The 15801-nt window shown below is 37.5% G+C and overlaps 1 protein-coding gene across 1 annotated transcript; it reads left to right on the forward strand.

Annotated features, from left to right (window-relative positions):
* The first annotated feature begins 14379 nt into the window (after positions 1-14379).
* Positions 14380-15003, forward strand: LOC113326448. Its single transcript, XM_026574177.1, has one exon. The coding sequence runs from the start codon at positions 14380-14382 to the stop codon at positions 15001-15003; it is 624 nt and encodes a 207-aa protein (XP_026429962.1).
* The last annotated feature ends 798 nt before the right edge of the window (positions 15004-15801 follow it).

Consider the following 15801-nt stretch of genomic DNA (forward strand, 5'->3'; position numbering starts at 1 on the left):
CCGTCTGGGAAAGTATTTTGCGACAAAATTATGAACGGTCACGAGAAAACTTAATTAACAACTAAAAATTTATTGTCAATAAAAGTCTCTTTCACCAATGAAATAAAATTGTCTGCGAAAGATATTTTAATGACCAAAAATTGGCCACCGAAAAGCAATTTTTGGCGGGCAATTTTTTGGTCGCAAAAATGTAAGTTCAAGGACAAACTAATTTGTCTTTAATGATTAATATTTAAGACCAATTAAATTGTCTCAAAATCGAAAGTTTTGTGTCAATTTAATTTGTCCTTAATGATAACTGTTTAAGATCAATAAAATTGTCTCAAAAAAGGAAGTTTTGTGTCAATTTAATTTGTCTTTAATGATAACTATTTAAGACCAAAAAAATTGTCTCAAAGGTGAAATTTTATGTCAATTTAATTTTTCTTTAATAGTTATTATCAAAAACGAAAAAAATTGTCTCTAATTAATTTAGTTAGAGACAATATAAATAGCCCCTGAATATCGAATTTTTGGAGACTAACTTGTTCGTCTCCAACAAAACAAATTTAGTGACCAAATTTTTTGCCTTAAAAAGAATTTTCGGAGACAAATTCCTCCTCTCCAAAACTTTTTATTTTGTCTCTAAATTATTTATTAAAGACGATTCATTTTTTCTTTAAAACGAACTTTCAAATACATTTTTTTTGCCTCCAAAAGCAACATGTTTTGTCCCGAAATATTCCATAAATGACAACTCAAGTTTGCCTCGAAATTCTTTATTCAAAGACAAATACTTTCCGTCCAAAAAATCGCCTCTAAATATTATAAAAAATGACAATTAATTTTGCCTTAGAAAATGAATTTCTCAGACAATTTTATTCTTCGTCCCTGAGTACTTTATTAAGGACTACTTGTTTTGCTTAGAAGAGAATTTCAAAGACAAAATTATTCGTCTCTACAACCTAAAATAATTATTGAATTTAAGTTTTATTAAACCATATATTTAAATATGAGATTACCATTACTATGGCAAACAACCTAAAAACAAAACAAAAAGAAAAACATCAAAAATTGAAATTCATCTAGAAATTAAATCTCTTGTGTATTATTCTGAACACTAAAAAATTAGAATACTATATTCATAACTTGAAACCCTTCATCCAGGTCCATTTGATTCAACATTTGAATCCATATCTCTTGTTGGATACCAAATCTGCTTGCATCTTCCGGATTCCAAATCTGCTTGCATCTTCCGGATTCTCTTCTTTTAAAAACTATGATATACCTCTGCGCATTGCAGGAACATCTTAAAGCCAATTCCGGAGTTGGGACAAGTAATAGAGCCCTATTGTATGATATGAACTAACAAATTGACCGATTATTAAATGTACAAAGAATGAATATTAAGTGCACTAAAAATCTGTCAGAGTCAATCACACCTCATACAAGTCTGATATGCATAGTCAATTGTTATCCAGAGCTGGGGCACAAGGATAAACATATCATCCTGAGACAACCAAGAAAACTTGCAAGGCTCACAAGAGAAAAATTACCTGATGCTTCATCCATATCCTGGAACTCAAAGAGCACGGTTTAGGATATTAGTTGCTTCACGTTTTTATTTCTAACTCTCAATGCAGGGCTAAATCGATCATCAGAAGTATTAAAAGGTTCGGATAGCTAAATAGTACATATGATACTTACATTTGTTCAACTGAACTTAAGTTATTACACCAACTTAGTTCCATAACTCGGGTTTCATTCCTCATTCTGGTCTCAGTTTCTTTTCTTGCCACTTTGGGTTCATTCTTCTCGGTTGTGAAGACCTGAGCCTGATGAGGTTGTACTGGCTTACTTTTTGGAGTAATTTTCCTTTGCATTGTAGGAATGCACTTGTGCAAAATCTATAAGTGCAACGCTTTTATAGATGAACTCACGTCCATCACCTGTGGATTTTTCCTTCAGAGGGGGTGAATGGTCCTTTCCTTCATCCACAACCGAGGTATTCCCGGTTACTAATGAAACTTTTCCATCTACAATCATGAAAACAATTGGATATTAGAATGAACCTAAAATAGAAAATAGAAAGGGAACTTGGATAACAATAAACAAATTTGGTACCGGCAATAGCTTTACCGTCAGCACTCATCCACATATCCTGCATCATTAGCTTCCAGTCACTGCTTTTCTTCAAGAAGAATAAGAATAGGAGAACAACACTCTTGCATACATATCTTTTTTTCTTTTTCTTGGATAGGGACTGGATGTGGGTGCTTGCTGAAATCTGGATTCCTTGTTTGCCTAATCGAGCGAGGAAAGAATTCTTGCAAGAGAAATAAAGTGGGTAAATTGACAAGGAACAAAGAACAGAAAGATGAAATAAAAAAGTGTGCTTTTGAAATTCAAATAATGATGCACATTTGACTGCACAATGATTACCAAACATTTACGAAATCTGGAACAGTTATTGCTAAAGTACCTAGGTGAATGAGACTAGAGACCTTCCCACCCATCTGATAATAAAAAAAAAGCCTAACAGGTGCAGTGAACAATGAACATTGATATCAATAGGGACGTTAACAAACCGATGATGCCGATGTAGAGTTACATGCTTTAAAAGGGACAACTGTCATACTAAAATACAAATAGCTCACCTAGTTGTGCTGAAGTTGACATAAGCTTTGAATGCCTTAGCCGCATCTCACACACAAAACTACATTAAAGGCTTCCATTAGATTGTTGCAACAACTTAACGATAACACCAACTCTTCTCCAACTACATCCCCATTCCGATCTCGCAGCCACCTAACCAACTAAAATCAGTTGAATTTTTGATCAAGTCTACAAAGAAAAGCATGTCTAAGGAAACCAGAAATGTATAACACCCAGCTCTCATGAAGCATAAATTTTAGAAATAATAACTATCTGGCACACATGAGTATATTTCAATATATTACCTGAAATCCACTACCAAATTTAGATGGCTTTGAAGATGGTCGTGGAGCTTTCTCCTTCTTTGGTGCCTGAATTAAAAAAAAATATACACAAAATCAGTAAAACAAAACTAATAAAACAAACAAATTGAAAAGATGACAACCGCAAATATACCAACCATCGAATTGCAGTGATGAAGTCATGTACTCTGAAAACCTAACCCCGAGGAAGAAATCAAAACCCTTATTAGAAATCGGCATCCTAATTAGAAATAAAAACCCTAATTATAAATCAAATCCCTAAGGAAGAGTCGACAGTTCGAAATCAAATCCCTAAGGAAGAATCGATAGAAGATGAGACAACTGGTAGAAATAAAAACTCTTATTAGAGATTAATACAGACTAAAAGATGAGATTTGACGAAATTTGTGGAAAATCTACCATTGATTAAGAAACTTGAACACGCTAAGCATCTAATGAAAGTTGTGCATCACCTAATTTGCTATTAGTGTGCTCTACTAGAACTCTTCCCTCTAATTTTTTTTTTCTATTTTTGTTTCTTACGATTGATGAAGAAATACCAGACCAAAGATTGAGAAAGAGATACCAAAACAAGAGAGAAGTGAGAGGAAGAAAAAAGGTTTGCATAAAAATTATCGATAGCGGATCTTGGTCAAATGTGTAGTCCGATATTTACTGAGCGGTGGATATTTCTCTTGGACTTCTCCTATCGAAATGATTTACATTGGGCGGGCTCAATCCCGCAGGTTGTACAGCAAGACACAGGGGAAGACAGCCGCACCAAACCCACCCCTGCAAGTACGTCGGGTTACAAGGGGACCACCCCTCTTTGTCTCCTGTGATAAAATTTGCGGGATTGAATCCATGGGATGTGTATCACTTTCGTTTCTCGTATGGATTAAGACATGTAACATCATTTTTATTTGTCTTAATCCGACTAGTTAAGATCTGACAGAAATTATCTGATTTATATGGATCAGCTCGTGTGTTTGTTGTTTTGAATCAAAACTGACTTATCAGACTCAAAAATACGTGAGTTAATGGCTGGTCTAATGAATTAAGGACATGTCATTTCATGGCTCAAATGGGTATGAATTAGGGGTTAGATCTGACTCAGGCCGCGAGTCAACAAACTGTACATGTACGCGCGAGAAGCACAAGGTTCAAATGAGATCAAACAAATTCATAATAATCTTGGAGTTATACTTATATAAATCATTAAGTTAATTTTTATAGCCAAAGAGCAGTTAAAGGTTTTCACACTAAAATATGCATAACGTCAGTATTATCATTTTGAGTAGATATAGCACACTCCCAATTGTGTTTCAGGTAAAATGTATGATCTTTTTTAATGTGCATTGTCAAAAATTATTGAACATATATATCTCTAGATAAACCTTAGGACACAACAGATGAATATGATCCTTTCTTAAGTTAAAAACAACTATAACATAATGTCTTTGGACAAAATTAAGGGTCTCTTTTAATATTTAAAAACTTCAAAACTCATTTAAAGTATCCGATCTTTTTTGTTCCAATACGAAAATAAGACATGAAGGTATCCGCATCCAACGTATACGTATCCAAAATTGTATGAATATATATTTTAGACCTACAAAAGTGTATATCAAACATAATCCTTTTTTATTTCCACTACATATGTATTTAAAAAAACTTGTACGTATGTTCATCCTGGCTCATCATATCATATCAATCAATTCTTCATATAAAAATATAAGCATTTTATTATATTTTTTCTTCTAATGATTACGGGTTGGGCATCCGTTCATACCAAATAGACGAACTTTATATTATCGAGAACATAAATAACTTTCAAAATGGTGAAGGTATCTACAAGCCTCTTATTTTTTTGAGATATTGTTTGCCTTTTGCTATGTGGTGGGTTGAGTGGTTAGAAAGCAACGACATTTTAATTACTAAGAAAAAAGTGAGGAAGCATGTTAGCTTTCTTATTATAGATATCAAAGTGTTGCTTCTTAGTTTGTCCGTTAATATTGTTTCTTTTAAAAATATAAAACTTAATGATTTTATTTTTGATTGGAAAAATATGTTTTAGAGAGTAGTTTTGTTGTAAGTTCTTAGCTCTTTTATTCCTGTACCTCTTGAGGGTGCCATCTTGGCACCCTTTCTTATTTATATTATATTTTCCTCTTCAAAAAAGAAAAAGAATCCAAAATGTTATAAAAAACTGCTTCCTGATCAGGAAAGATCTTGCTTCAGAGCTCTTTCAACATTTTGGCTTGTCTTTTCCCCTGACCCATTCCTTTAAGCAGTGATAATACCTTGATATCCCTTGCTCAAATGCTAGCGCTTGCAAAAGGATTCACAATTAGGCCATTTCTGAAATCGAGATGTCAGGATCTTGCTCAAGCTAGCTAGTATTTAACTTGTATACTTCTGTGAATTTTGCATCTTGTTATGGTATATTTTCCTAAACGTGTAACTAACAACTTTTTCCCTTAATTTTTCAGACTACGACAGAGATTCAAGTTCAACAATTGACAGAGCGTTTCAATGATCTGGAGTTCGAATTGCTGTTTATTTCAGGCGCTAAAGCATCTTCTTAGATTGGACCCGGATAGCCCTGATACGCATCTTTGTTTGGTATGCCTTCGAAGCTAGTTCCCTTGTTTGATGTTCAATACTGTGGAGTACAGAATATGCAATCTTATACTGCAGAGCTCTATTTTTATTCCAGTTCATAAATATATTTTCCTATTTTTGTGGCAGATTCGGTTTTTTCATAAAGTGGATAGCTGCAGTCAATTACATGATTTTGGGTACTTTTTTGGCTAAATCTGGATGAGAAAGGTTTGATATTTGTGTAAGAAATTTAGGATTTTTAGGCTTCATTTTTGTGGTGGCAAGGGTGATTGGAGATTAAGGATAGGCTAACATTGTTGAGGAAGTTGAGCAAACACAATACATGGATTTAGTTGGATGCCCATATGACGCTTTAGTTTGCTGGTGTGGTACATTGTTTTCTTATTTGTGCCGGGCGATTGTGCTACAGTAACACGTCTTGCTAATCATATGATTCTGGCGTCATTGCTCTTTTGTGAAATCCTGTAAAGTATTTGTTTTACCAACACAATCTCTAGGAATTTAGCTTATCTTTCGAGAAACTGATACTTTTTGCTAGGAAACGTGAGCCTTGCCTCTAGATTTTAGAAATAAGATAGTGGAAATATGGAAGAAAAGCGCCAATGATGTATAAAACTTTCAATGCGATCGTTAATTGTGTACTTGGTTCTGCGCTGTCTGTCATTTTTTACAAGCTTGTAACAAACTCAAAAGATATTGAACTTGATTGTGCTTAGTGGGTTAGGAGAATTCTTGAACCCTTGATGCTTGATTTCAGACTAGTGCAGATGAGAAATATTTGTATGGACCTCAATGCTTTAATTCTGTAAACGGGAAGTTAGAAACATTCAATGACCTTATCATCTGGCCTTGCTCTGCACGTCTTCTTTTTCATTTAGTCCAGAGTTCAAAGTCATCCGCCGAAAGAAGTAAGGAGAACAAAAGTCTGTGGAATGCTGAGACTGATTTCAACAAATGTACCAAAATTATCTTTGAGTTGAAGAGGAAAATAGGTGAAAGAAGATGATGGGAGGTGGCTCAAGCTTGTGATGATTCCCGAGATTTTGTCAGCACAATTGCATTAAGCATTTAGCTGGTTCTCTGAGATTTTACTTTAGTTTATTTTTTCTAGATTTCCGTCGTTTTTATTCTGACCAGTTCCAAAAGTGAATACTAATCTAAGATGTGTATAATTAGTTCCTTTCTATTGTTTTTGTTATATTTCTATGGAGGGGTTCCTTGCAATAATAAGCCGGTATTCTTATTTGGTGGATTCAATGAGGATAGTTGGTGTGCAAGTTCAACTGTGGACTGTTATTCACCTCTTAGTGACACAAGGAAACCTTTAAGGATGATGAACTTTGCCTGTTTGGGTGATGCAGCTGCTGTCCTGTCTCTTGTTTCTGGTTTTAATTTCCCTTCTTATAGATTTATACTCACAGAATGATATTCCCCTATTGATATTAGTATAATATGAGGGATATTGGGTTGTTCTTGAGGTTCATGTCCATTGCTTGAGATCTAGGTGGAGCTTCTGGTGATTGAGGTTCACGTGATGCCTGTGAGGAGTGTCCTTGCAAAAACCGTCCTAGTCATACTCAAGCAACAACACCACTTCAATTCCTCCGAGCAGACTAAATCACAAGCAGTCACCGAATATTTGGATTTTGTGACCACAATTTGTCCTGCCACTACAAATTTTTAACGGCAAAATTTCAGATTTGCTTCGCATTCATTTAGATGACGAATCAATTTTTGTCTGCATAAATAGATATAAGGACAAAAGCTACATGGTGTCACCAATAGTGTTTTCGAAGACAAATTTTTTTCCGTCGGTAGAAAACAATCCATTTGCGACAACAATTTTTTAGATACTAATAGTTCTAACGGCAAAATATTTTATTTGACGGGAATTCATTTCGGCAACAAACTAATTTTGTCAGTGTAAGATATATTTAGGGACAAAAGTCTTGGATAGTTAGCAATAATATGTTTGGAGACTATAATTTTTCTTTGTCGCTAGAAATCAATTTCGTGACTAAAATAATTTGTCACAAAGAAATATTTAGAGGCGGAGACAGGATTGGTCACTATATTAGGTCACAAAAAAAATATTTAGAGACGGAGACAGGATTGGTCACCATATTTGGTCACAAAAATTTTCAGTGACAACTTTAAAGACTAAATTTACCGTTTGTCGCGAAAAAAATATATACGACGACCAAAAAAATATTCATCCCTAAACACTAGATTTGTAGACAAAATTTTATTGGTCACAAAAAAATTTGTCACTAGACGTGTGTTTTGTTGTAGTGCGTTCGATCTTGATCGACCAGAGAAAAATATGTTGGTCACTGGAGATCTACCTAAACGAAGGCGTGTACGATCCCCGCGAGAAGGGACTCGTCCAGCTGCGAATCAACAGAGTTCGGCCAGAACTACCACCCATTCAAAACGTCTCAGGAATAATGAAGATGAGGTTCGAGATCGGCATGATGAGAGAGAATTTTCGCCCGATTATTATGCTCGTTCGGAGCAAGGCAGAGCTGGAAGAGCGCCACTGGACCCCAAAGGAAAAGAATGAGATCTAAAGCTCATATTCCAGAGGACCGAGATTATGAGCAGGAAGACAGTTCCTCAGATGGCGATGTGGACGCAATAACAGAAGCTCTCCTTTGAAAGATGATCGAGAAAGTAATATCGAAAAAGCACTCCAGAGAAGAAATGATAGAAAGGTTGGATCGAGCCGCAGGAGCTCCTTTCAAACTGAATATCAGAGAATTCCGGCCGCTAATGAATTTTCAAGTTCCAAAGTTGCTAGAATTCGATGAGAAAACGGATGATCCAAATTAGCATGTTTTACACTATGAAACTGCCATGACTCTGTGGTTGTACAACGATGAGTTGGTGTGCAAAATGTTTCCACAGTCACTGGCTGGTGGAGCAATAAAGTGGTTAAATCAGCTCCCGGCACAGTCGATCGGTACTTACCATGAGATGGTTGGAGAATTCTGCTCTCACTACAAGTACAACAGACGTGATCATAAGGGATGCCACGTATTGTTCCTTCTAGGAATTCGGAAGGAAAAAATCATCAGACATTTTACTCGACGCTTTAAGCAAGAGTTGGCCGATGAGGATGATGCCAACGACCAAGTCATCATCGAAGCTCACAAACAAGCATACCAATATGATCAAAGAGGTGTGTATGGTTTCTTGGTCAAGAAACCACCAAAGACTCTAGAAGAACTGTATATGATCCAGCAGAAGAATACGCTCGAGTTGAGATGACTCCAAAGATCGAGAGACGAGAGATGTTAACAGATCATCCAATCATCCAAATGATGGGAAGAAAGACAAGTCAAAGAACCGTTCGAGCGAACAACATAACGATCGAGGTGAAGTTCGAGATAAAAACTAAGGAGAACGAATGGAAACTGGATATCAGAAATATCATGATATGAAGATGACACCGTTGAACATACGGCTTACAGAGTTGTATGAGAAAATAAGCAAGGATTTGATCCCCCTTCGGCCTTTGCCAGCGAAGACACGTGATAAACTTGGTAAGAGCAAATACTGCAAAATTCACAAAAACCATGGTTACAAGACCAAGAATTGCCGCTCTTTACAGATCGAGGTCCAGCGAATGATAGACGCTGGAAAGCTACAAGAGTACGTGAAAAAGGATTTTGGGAAAGGTCCTGGATAATTTGGCACAACACATGTGATTAACGCACATGTAATTAACGTTAGTCACGTCAGTATCCATTCAATGACCAGGCGGGCATCGGAAGATGAGACCAGGAGAAAGCTCAGACAGTTAAAAGAATGGTACTTGACAAATCATATCGATTTGGTCAGTGGAAATGGAGCAGAAATTCGGGAGCTTGGATACACAAAGATCGAGTACTCTGAATCATACATGATAGGTGTATATGCTCCCCACAATGATCACTACAAAGCAGAAGGGCTCTTGAGACGGTCAAAAAACCGTCCCAAGAGGCAAAAGTCCATCCCAAAAGGGTACTAGGGACGGTTTTGTTAACGTCCCTAGATCCACCGTCACTAATACTTATGGGGACGGCTTGGGGTTCTAAAGACGGATTTATAAAACCACCAGTAATACTTTTTGGGACGGATGTAGGGATGTAGGGCCGGTTTTTAATTCCGTCCCAGATGTATTTCTAATGGTCATATAATGACTATTAGCAACACCTAGAAAACGTTGCTAAAGTTTGAAAAATTTGAATTCTCTTTTCAGTTGCTTTGGCAGGATGCTTTTCCCTTTACCTGTTAAACATTCATTCAGACTGCATTTTATCCCAAAATAGATTCTCACTCATGAAATCAAGTTGTTCACAAAAAAGATTCAGTCATTTATAATACCAAGTCTCATACAAGAAAAAAAAATCTGTAAAACAACCAAAAGGTGATATTTTCAGGCTACCAAAGTTGTACACAACCCGGACATAGATGGTGCACCATCTGCGCTGGAAATGTATTTGAGTGCTTCTGCTCCAGAACGACCCTTTATAGCTCCTGAAATTAACTAAACAAATTGTGTCGTAAGTTATATACTCAGTTCATATTTGCTCATAAGAGAAAATGGAAATGAACAGTTTGAGCAGCTTCACACGGTAGAATTGGACACTCACCTATTGAATAGTTGTATATTGATGGACGGAAATACTTGAGTAATAGAGCTTGCAGATTAAAAATGAAGGAACCTAAATTGAGGGATACCAAAAGAAACAACAATATCAGTAAGGTGATATACTTCTGAAGTAAAAAACAAAAAAACAAAAATCTTTGACCAATTCACTCAAAAGAAGATCTAGGACTGTTCTTTGCCCGAAAAGGTTAAGAAACATATTCTCTTGCATGACATGCTCATAACAAAGAGAGACGGAAAGAATAACACAAAATCTGCTAGAATAAGGTGTATACGGTATCCTGTTGAAATAATAAATAACAGAACTCACATGATTTTCGCATAAGCGGGTCATCAACAAATCCAAGAATTTTATAGTACATTCTCAGTTGTTGTTATGTGACTTCTTAGAACCCATCCCAGGCGACTTTGATGATTTCATAGCATTTCCTCGCACAACTTTTGATGCCTTCCAGACAATTGGTCAATATGAGATTGACAAACTCGATGCCTGGTTATGTTTAGTTCTCTAAGATAGATACAAACTTAAAACAGATATGAGATAATAAATGTCACCTGGTTGCAAAGTTAAAGTGGCCCTATCTCTTTATTTGAAAGATATCGAGTACAGCTAGATATCTGACTTCAATTGATGTGTTCTCGTCCGACCCAGCGTATCTAAAAGTAGATTTTAACCCCTGCAGAAAACCAATCTTATTGTGTCAGTATATAAATCAAAATTGACATGGATAGACAACTGATGAATATGATTTCTTAAATTGAATAAAATACAAAATTTTTAATGTACTCTATTTGCTCAACAATGTTGTGGCCATGTGGGATTCTCCCTATTCCACACTAGGGTTACCAGATCAAGCAAATCTTTAGGGGTAAAAGTGGAATAAAATCAAAATTACTTACCCATGTTATCCTCCCAGTTAATCCATGCTGAGATGAGTTGACAAGAAACCAAAGTTATCAACATGGTAAAACAGCTCAAAGTTATTTAATGAATATATCAACATGGTAAAACAGCTCAAAGTTATCAGTGACTATAAATAAGAACTGGGTAATAGGAAGTTCAACAGACTTCATGACGAAACTACTGACAGATATGACACAAAAACTGGGTAATAGGAAGTCAATTCATTTATCGGATGGTTCTCTTTAGTTTACACTAATACAATAGCAGCAAGAACTACCAAATAATCCATTCAACTAAGTATGAGCTTCACATCTAGCATGCATGTACCCTTAATCATGTAATACCAAAGAAACAAACAGATTTAACTCAAAATTATCTATCTAGGAATAAAACTGAACTCAAAAACAACAGATTCAACTCAAAATTATCATACTCAATCAATAATGAAACAAGGATATAACAGATTCAACTCAAAACTATCAAACTCAATCGATAATATTCTCTAATTGAACCTAAGAAAGAACAAATTTCACCTCAAAATCGAGCAAATTAATTCTTCGTTTCAAACAGCAAACCAGAAAAATTCCAAGGGAATGAGAAGATATTCTCTAATTGAGAAAGGGATTGTGATTAGGGAATATAGGTTACGATTTCCACAAAAGCACCCTTAAATTCTTCGTTTCCCACGAATTCCAGAAAAAATTCAAAGGGAATGAGAAAGAGATTCTTACCCTAAGTTTGCATCATTCACTTTCTTAGCGGAGATGGAGAAGATCGTGAAGATTTCACGAAGAGAGTTCAGATTTAATTTTAGGGTTTTCAAAAACACAGAAAAACTGTTTGAGCAGAGAAGAACAAGAGAAATGTCGAAACTGAAAGAGGTTTACCAAAAAAAAAGAATAAAAAGAAAATAGGGAAACTATTTTATTATACCGGGGGGGTAAAATAGTTAAGTTACGAACGGAAAATCTCTAGGGACGGCTAGAGTTGAGTGTCCCAACAACAACTATGTTGGAGGGACGATTTTTTTTTAGTATGAGCCGTCCCAAGAATCCTTCTTTTTGGTAGTGGATGCTATCGTTATAACTGCTTGGATTGGCATGTTTCGTGTACACCGGATTCTAGTGGATGCAGGAAGCTCAGTGAGCGTGCTATTTTCAGGAGCCTATTCCTCTATGAATCTCCCACACGACTTGATCGAAGAGGATGAAAATCCAATTATCGGTTTCAGTGCCGAAGTTACAAACGCGATTAGAAAAGTGAAGATACGTATAACAGTGGCTGTCAAGTCCATTTTAGGCAGTTTCTTGTTGCTTGATTGTCGAGCTCCCTACAATGCGATTGTAGGATGAGACTGGCTGCAAGAGATCGGTGCATTCACATCCTCATATCATCAATGTCTGAAGTTTATTACCCCTGAAGGAGTTGTGAAAGTTAGAAGCGACCAGATAGCCGCCCACAAGTGTCACGAGAGTGCTATGGATGAGTACAACAAGTCAGAAGTTAGCGGGAACCGAATCCTGCGAGTCGAACAGAAATAGCAATTATAGAATCCTCTCCCTCCAGAATCATATATGGAAGAGAACGCAGATGAACCCCCAACATTTGAGAAACTAATCGAGGTCCGTACTGGAGATGAGAAGCACACAACAACGTTCTTAGGGGCATATCTTCCTGCACACGAACGTGATGGTTTGATTACATTGCTAAGGGAAAACGCCGACGTTTTCGCATGGAGTTTTGCTGAGATGCCTGGGATAGATCTGAATGTAGCCTTCCACAGGCTAAATATCGATGAGAAGTTCCATCCAGTTCGTCAGAAAATCAGGAATATGGCGCAAAGCAAAAAATATTAAGTTACTGCAGAAGTCGAAAAGCTGTTGGAAGCAGGCTTTATTCGACCAGTGCAGTATCCTCGTTGGATGTCTAATGTTGTACCCGTTCGAAAGAAGAATGGTAAAATTCGTGACTGTATCGATTTTACTAATTTGAATAAAGCATGTCCGAGTGATCCATACCCGATACCGCTGATAAGATATTTGGTGGATGCAACCTCAGGGTACGGGAGACTGTCATTCATGGACGTTTTTTCGGGGTATAACCAAATACCTTTGTTCGAGAAAGATCAAACGTTGGTGTAGCTGGAGTTGGATGTGTCATCCTTACTCCTGAAGGTTCGAGGATCGAGAAAGCGACCAGATTGGGCTTTCGAGCTTCAAACAATGAAGTTGAATATGAAGCAAAAATTATCGGTTTAAAGGCTTCCAAACAGTTAGACGCGAAGAACGTGAAGCTGGTAACTGATTCTATGCTGGTAGTTAACCAGTTTCTGGGAACCTGCAGAGCCAAGGAAGAGAGGATGGCCTTATATTTGGATCATATGAGAGAGCTTGCAAATGAACTCGACCAGTTCTCTATTGGGCAGCGACCACGGATGGAAAACATGCACGCATATACTTTAGCATATCTATATTCCGAAGTCGATACTGATACCACCTGTTTCGTTGTAGTGGATTTCCAAGAATTACCTAGCATCTCCGACAGCCACTTTGTTCAGGCTCTCGAACAGGCTAGTGGGGGCGAGAGGGCATCTGCATCATCACATGGAGATACCGAGAATGTTGACAGTCCATTGATAGATGATTCAAGCAGTCCTGGTGAAAACACTGCATACTGGCGTCAACCTTATGTTCGGTATTTGATAACTAGTGAACTCCCAGAAGATGAGCATCTCGCTTCAAAAGTGAAGAAGAATGCTTGGAGATATTCAATGATCGAGGGACAGCTGTACCGCAAACCTGTAGCTTTAGAGCCATTTTTGCGGTGCATATCAGCCGAAGAAGGGCAACAGATATTGGCGGAGGTTCATGAAGGAATATGTGGAAACCATTCTGTAGGGCGCAGTCTCGCGCCCAGGATCCTTGCCCAGGGATACTTCTGGCCATACATGCAGAAAGATGCTAAAGAATACGCGAAGAAATGCGTGCCATGCCAATAGCACGCTCCAATTCCTAAAAGACCCGCCAACGAATTGCAACCATTTTTTAGTCCCTGGCCATTCTCTAGATGGGGACTAGACATCGTCGGATCACTTCCCAAAGCTCCTGGAGGCGTTAAATTCGTACTAGCCGTTACTGATTATTTCACCAAATGGGTCTAAGTTGTGGCATTGGTATATGTTATCGGACATGATCTGAAAAGGTTCATACGGGAGAATATCGTCTGCAGATTTGGAATCCCAAGCGAGTTAGTATTAGAAAATGGGAAGCAGTTCGATTCTGGGTGATCAAAGAATTCTGCAAGAACCTGAATATTCGCCACAATTTCTCATCTCCTTATTATGCTCAGAGCAACGGGCGGAATCAACCAATCACGTTATTATGGACGATCTCAAGAAAATGCTGGAGAAAGCGAAGGGAAAATGGACAGAAGAATTCCCTGGAGTATTATTGTACTATCGAACGACCCCAAAAAAATCCACTGGATTTTCACCATTTACTCTGGCTTATGGGACAGAGGCATTTATAGCCACCGAGGTACATCTCAAGACTACCAAAACTCGTGTTTTCAAATATGGGAAAAACGAAAGCATACTGGCTTTTGATAAAGAGTTGCTAGAAGAACAAAGAGAAACATCTTTACAGCAGTTGGTCCGATACCAGCAGGAAATCAAGCTGAGTTATGATCGTAAAGTCAGAGAACGGTCATTCAAACCAGGGGAATATGTCTTGAAGAAAACCCGAGAAGCCACAATGGAACCAAACTGTGGGAATCTCGGAGCAAACTGGGAAGGTCCATACATAGTGGACAGGCCAGCGTCTCGTGGCTCTTACTACCTAAGGAACCTCGATGGTACTCAAGATTCAAAACCACGGAAGCCATGAAATTCGTTCCACTTGAAGAAGTTTTATCATTAGGAGTAGTTTCAAATCCTGTTATGCTGCACTCTTTTTCCTTTATGATGGTTTTATCCCAATGGGTTTTCCACGCAAAGGTTTTAACGAGGCAGCTGTTGTCAAGCAGTAGGCATTTATCTTGTTATTTATATTCAGAAATTTATCTTGTTATTTCTATTCAACATTATTTGGTATTCCACACTTTATAAAAATTATTCGTGTTTAATTTTAATTTGTTGCGGACGTTCAAATCCGCAATCAGTCCTAAATGGAAAAACAGTACAGTTCAAGTATACTGTCAACAATGTCTCTACACCTCGCAGATAGGGTGAATGCACAGTTCGAGCATTTTTACCGTATTCCAATTGTAACCCCATCATGGGATATCAATAAATGTGGCGAACATTTTCACCTGTCCATACATGTGAAAATGTACACATCTCAACTCTGCGCGCATCTTGAATAGTAGGATTGGCCCCCTGTGCGAATTCAAGATAGCATAAAAACTCAATTTTTCATTCCATGCGCTAGCAAAATGCAGCAGGGAAGTGCACCCTTACGCGAGCATTGAGCAGCATGACACCACAACATACTGGGGGCGAGTTATATGTCACCTCAACCATTTGGGGTGGGGGTGGGGGGAGATATATGACACTCCAACGCAATCATTACATTCCTGGGGGAGAGTTGCATAACACTCCGAACAACGCGCTTGGGGGCGAATTATGCAACACTCCAGAAAAATGCAAATTCAGTAGAATTGGGGAACCCGAACTTCTTAATCCA

The sequence above is a fragment of the Papaver somniferum genome, unplaced genomic scaffold, assembly GCF_003573695.1.
Source record: "Papaver somniferum cultivar HN1 unplaced genomic scaffold, ASM357369v1 unplaced-scaffold_10, whole genome shotgun sequence".
Classification (NCBI taxonomy): Eukaryota; Viridiplantae; Streptophyta; class Magnoliopsida; order Ranunculales; family Papaveraceae; genus Papaver; species Papaver somniferum.

What these genes read in the sequence shown, in the direction of transcription:
- LOC113326448 (XM_026574177.1), top strand. Translation starts at nt 14,380, where the DNA reads ATGGGAAGCAGTTCGATTCTGGGTGATCAAAGAATTCTGCAAGAACCT.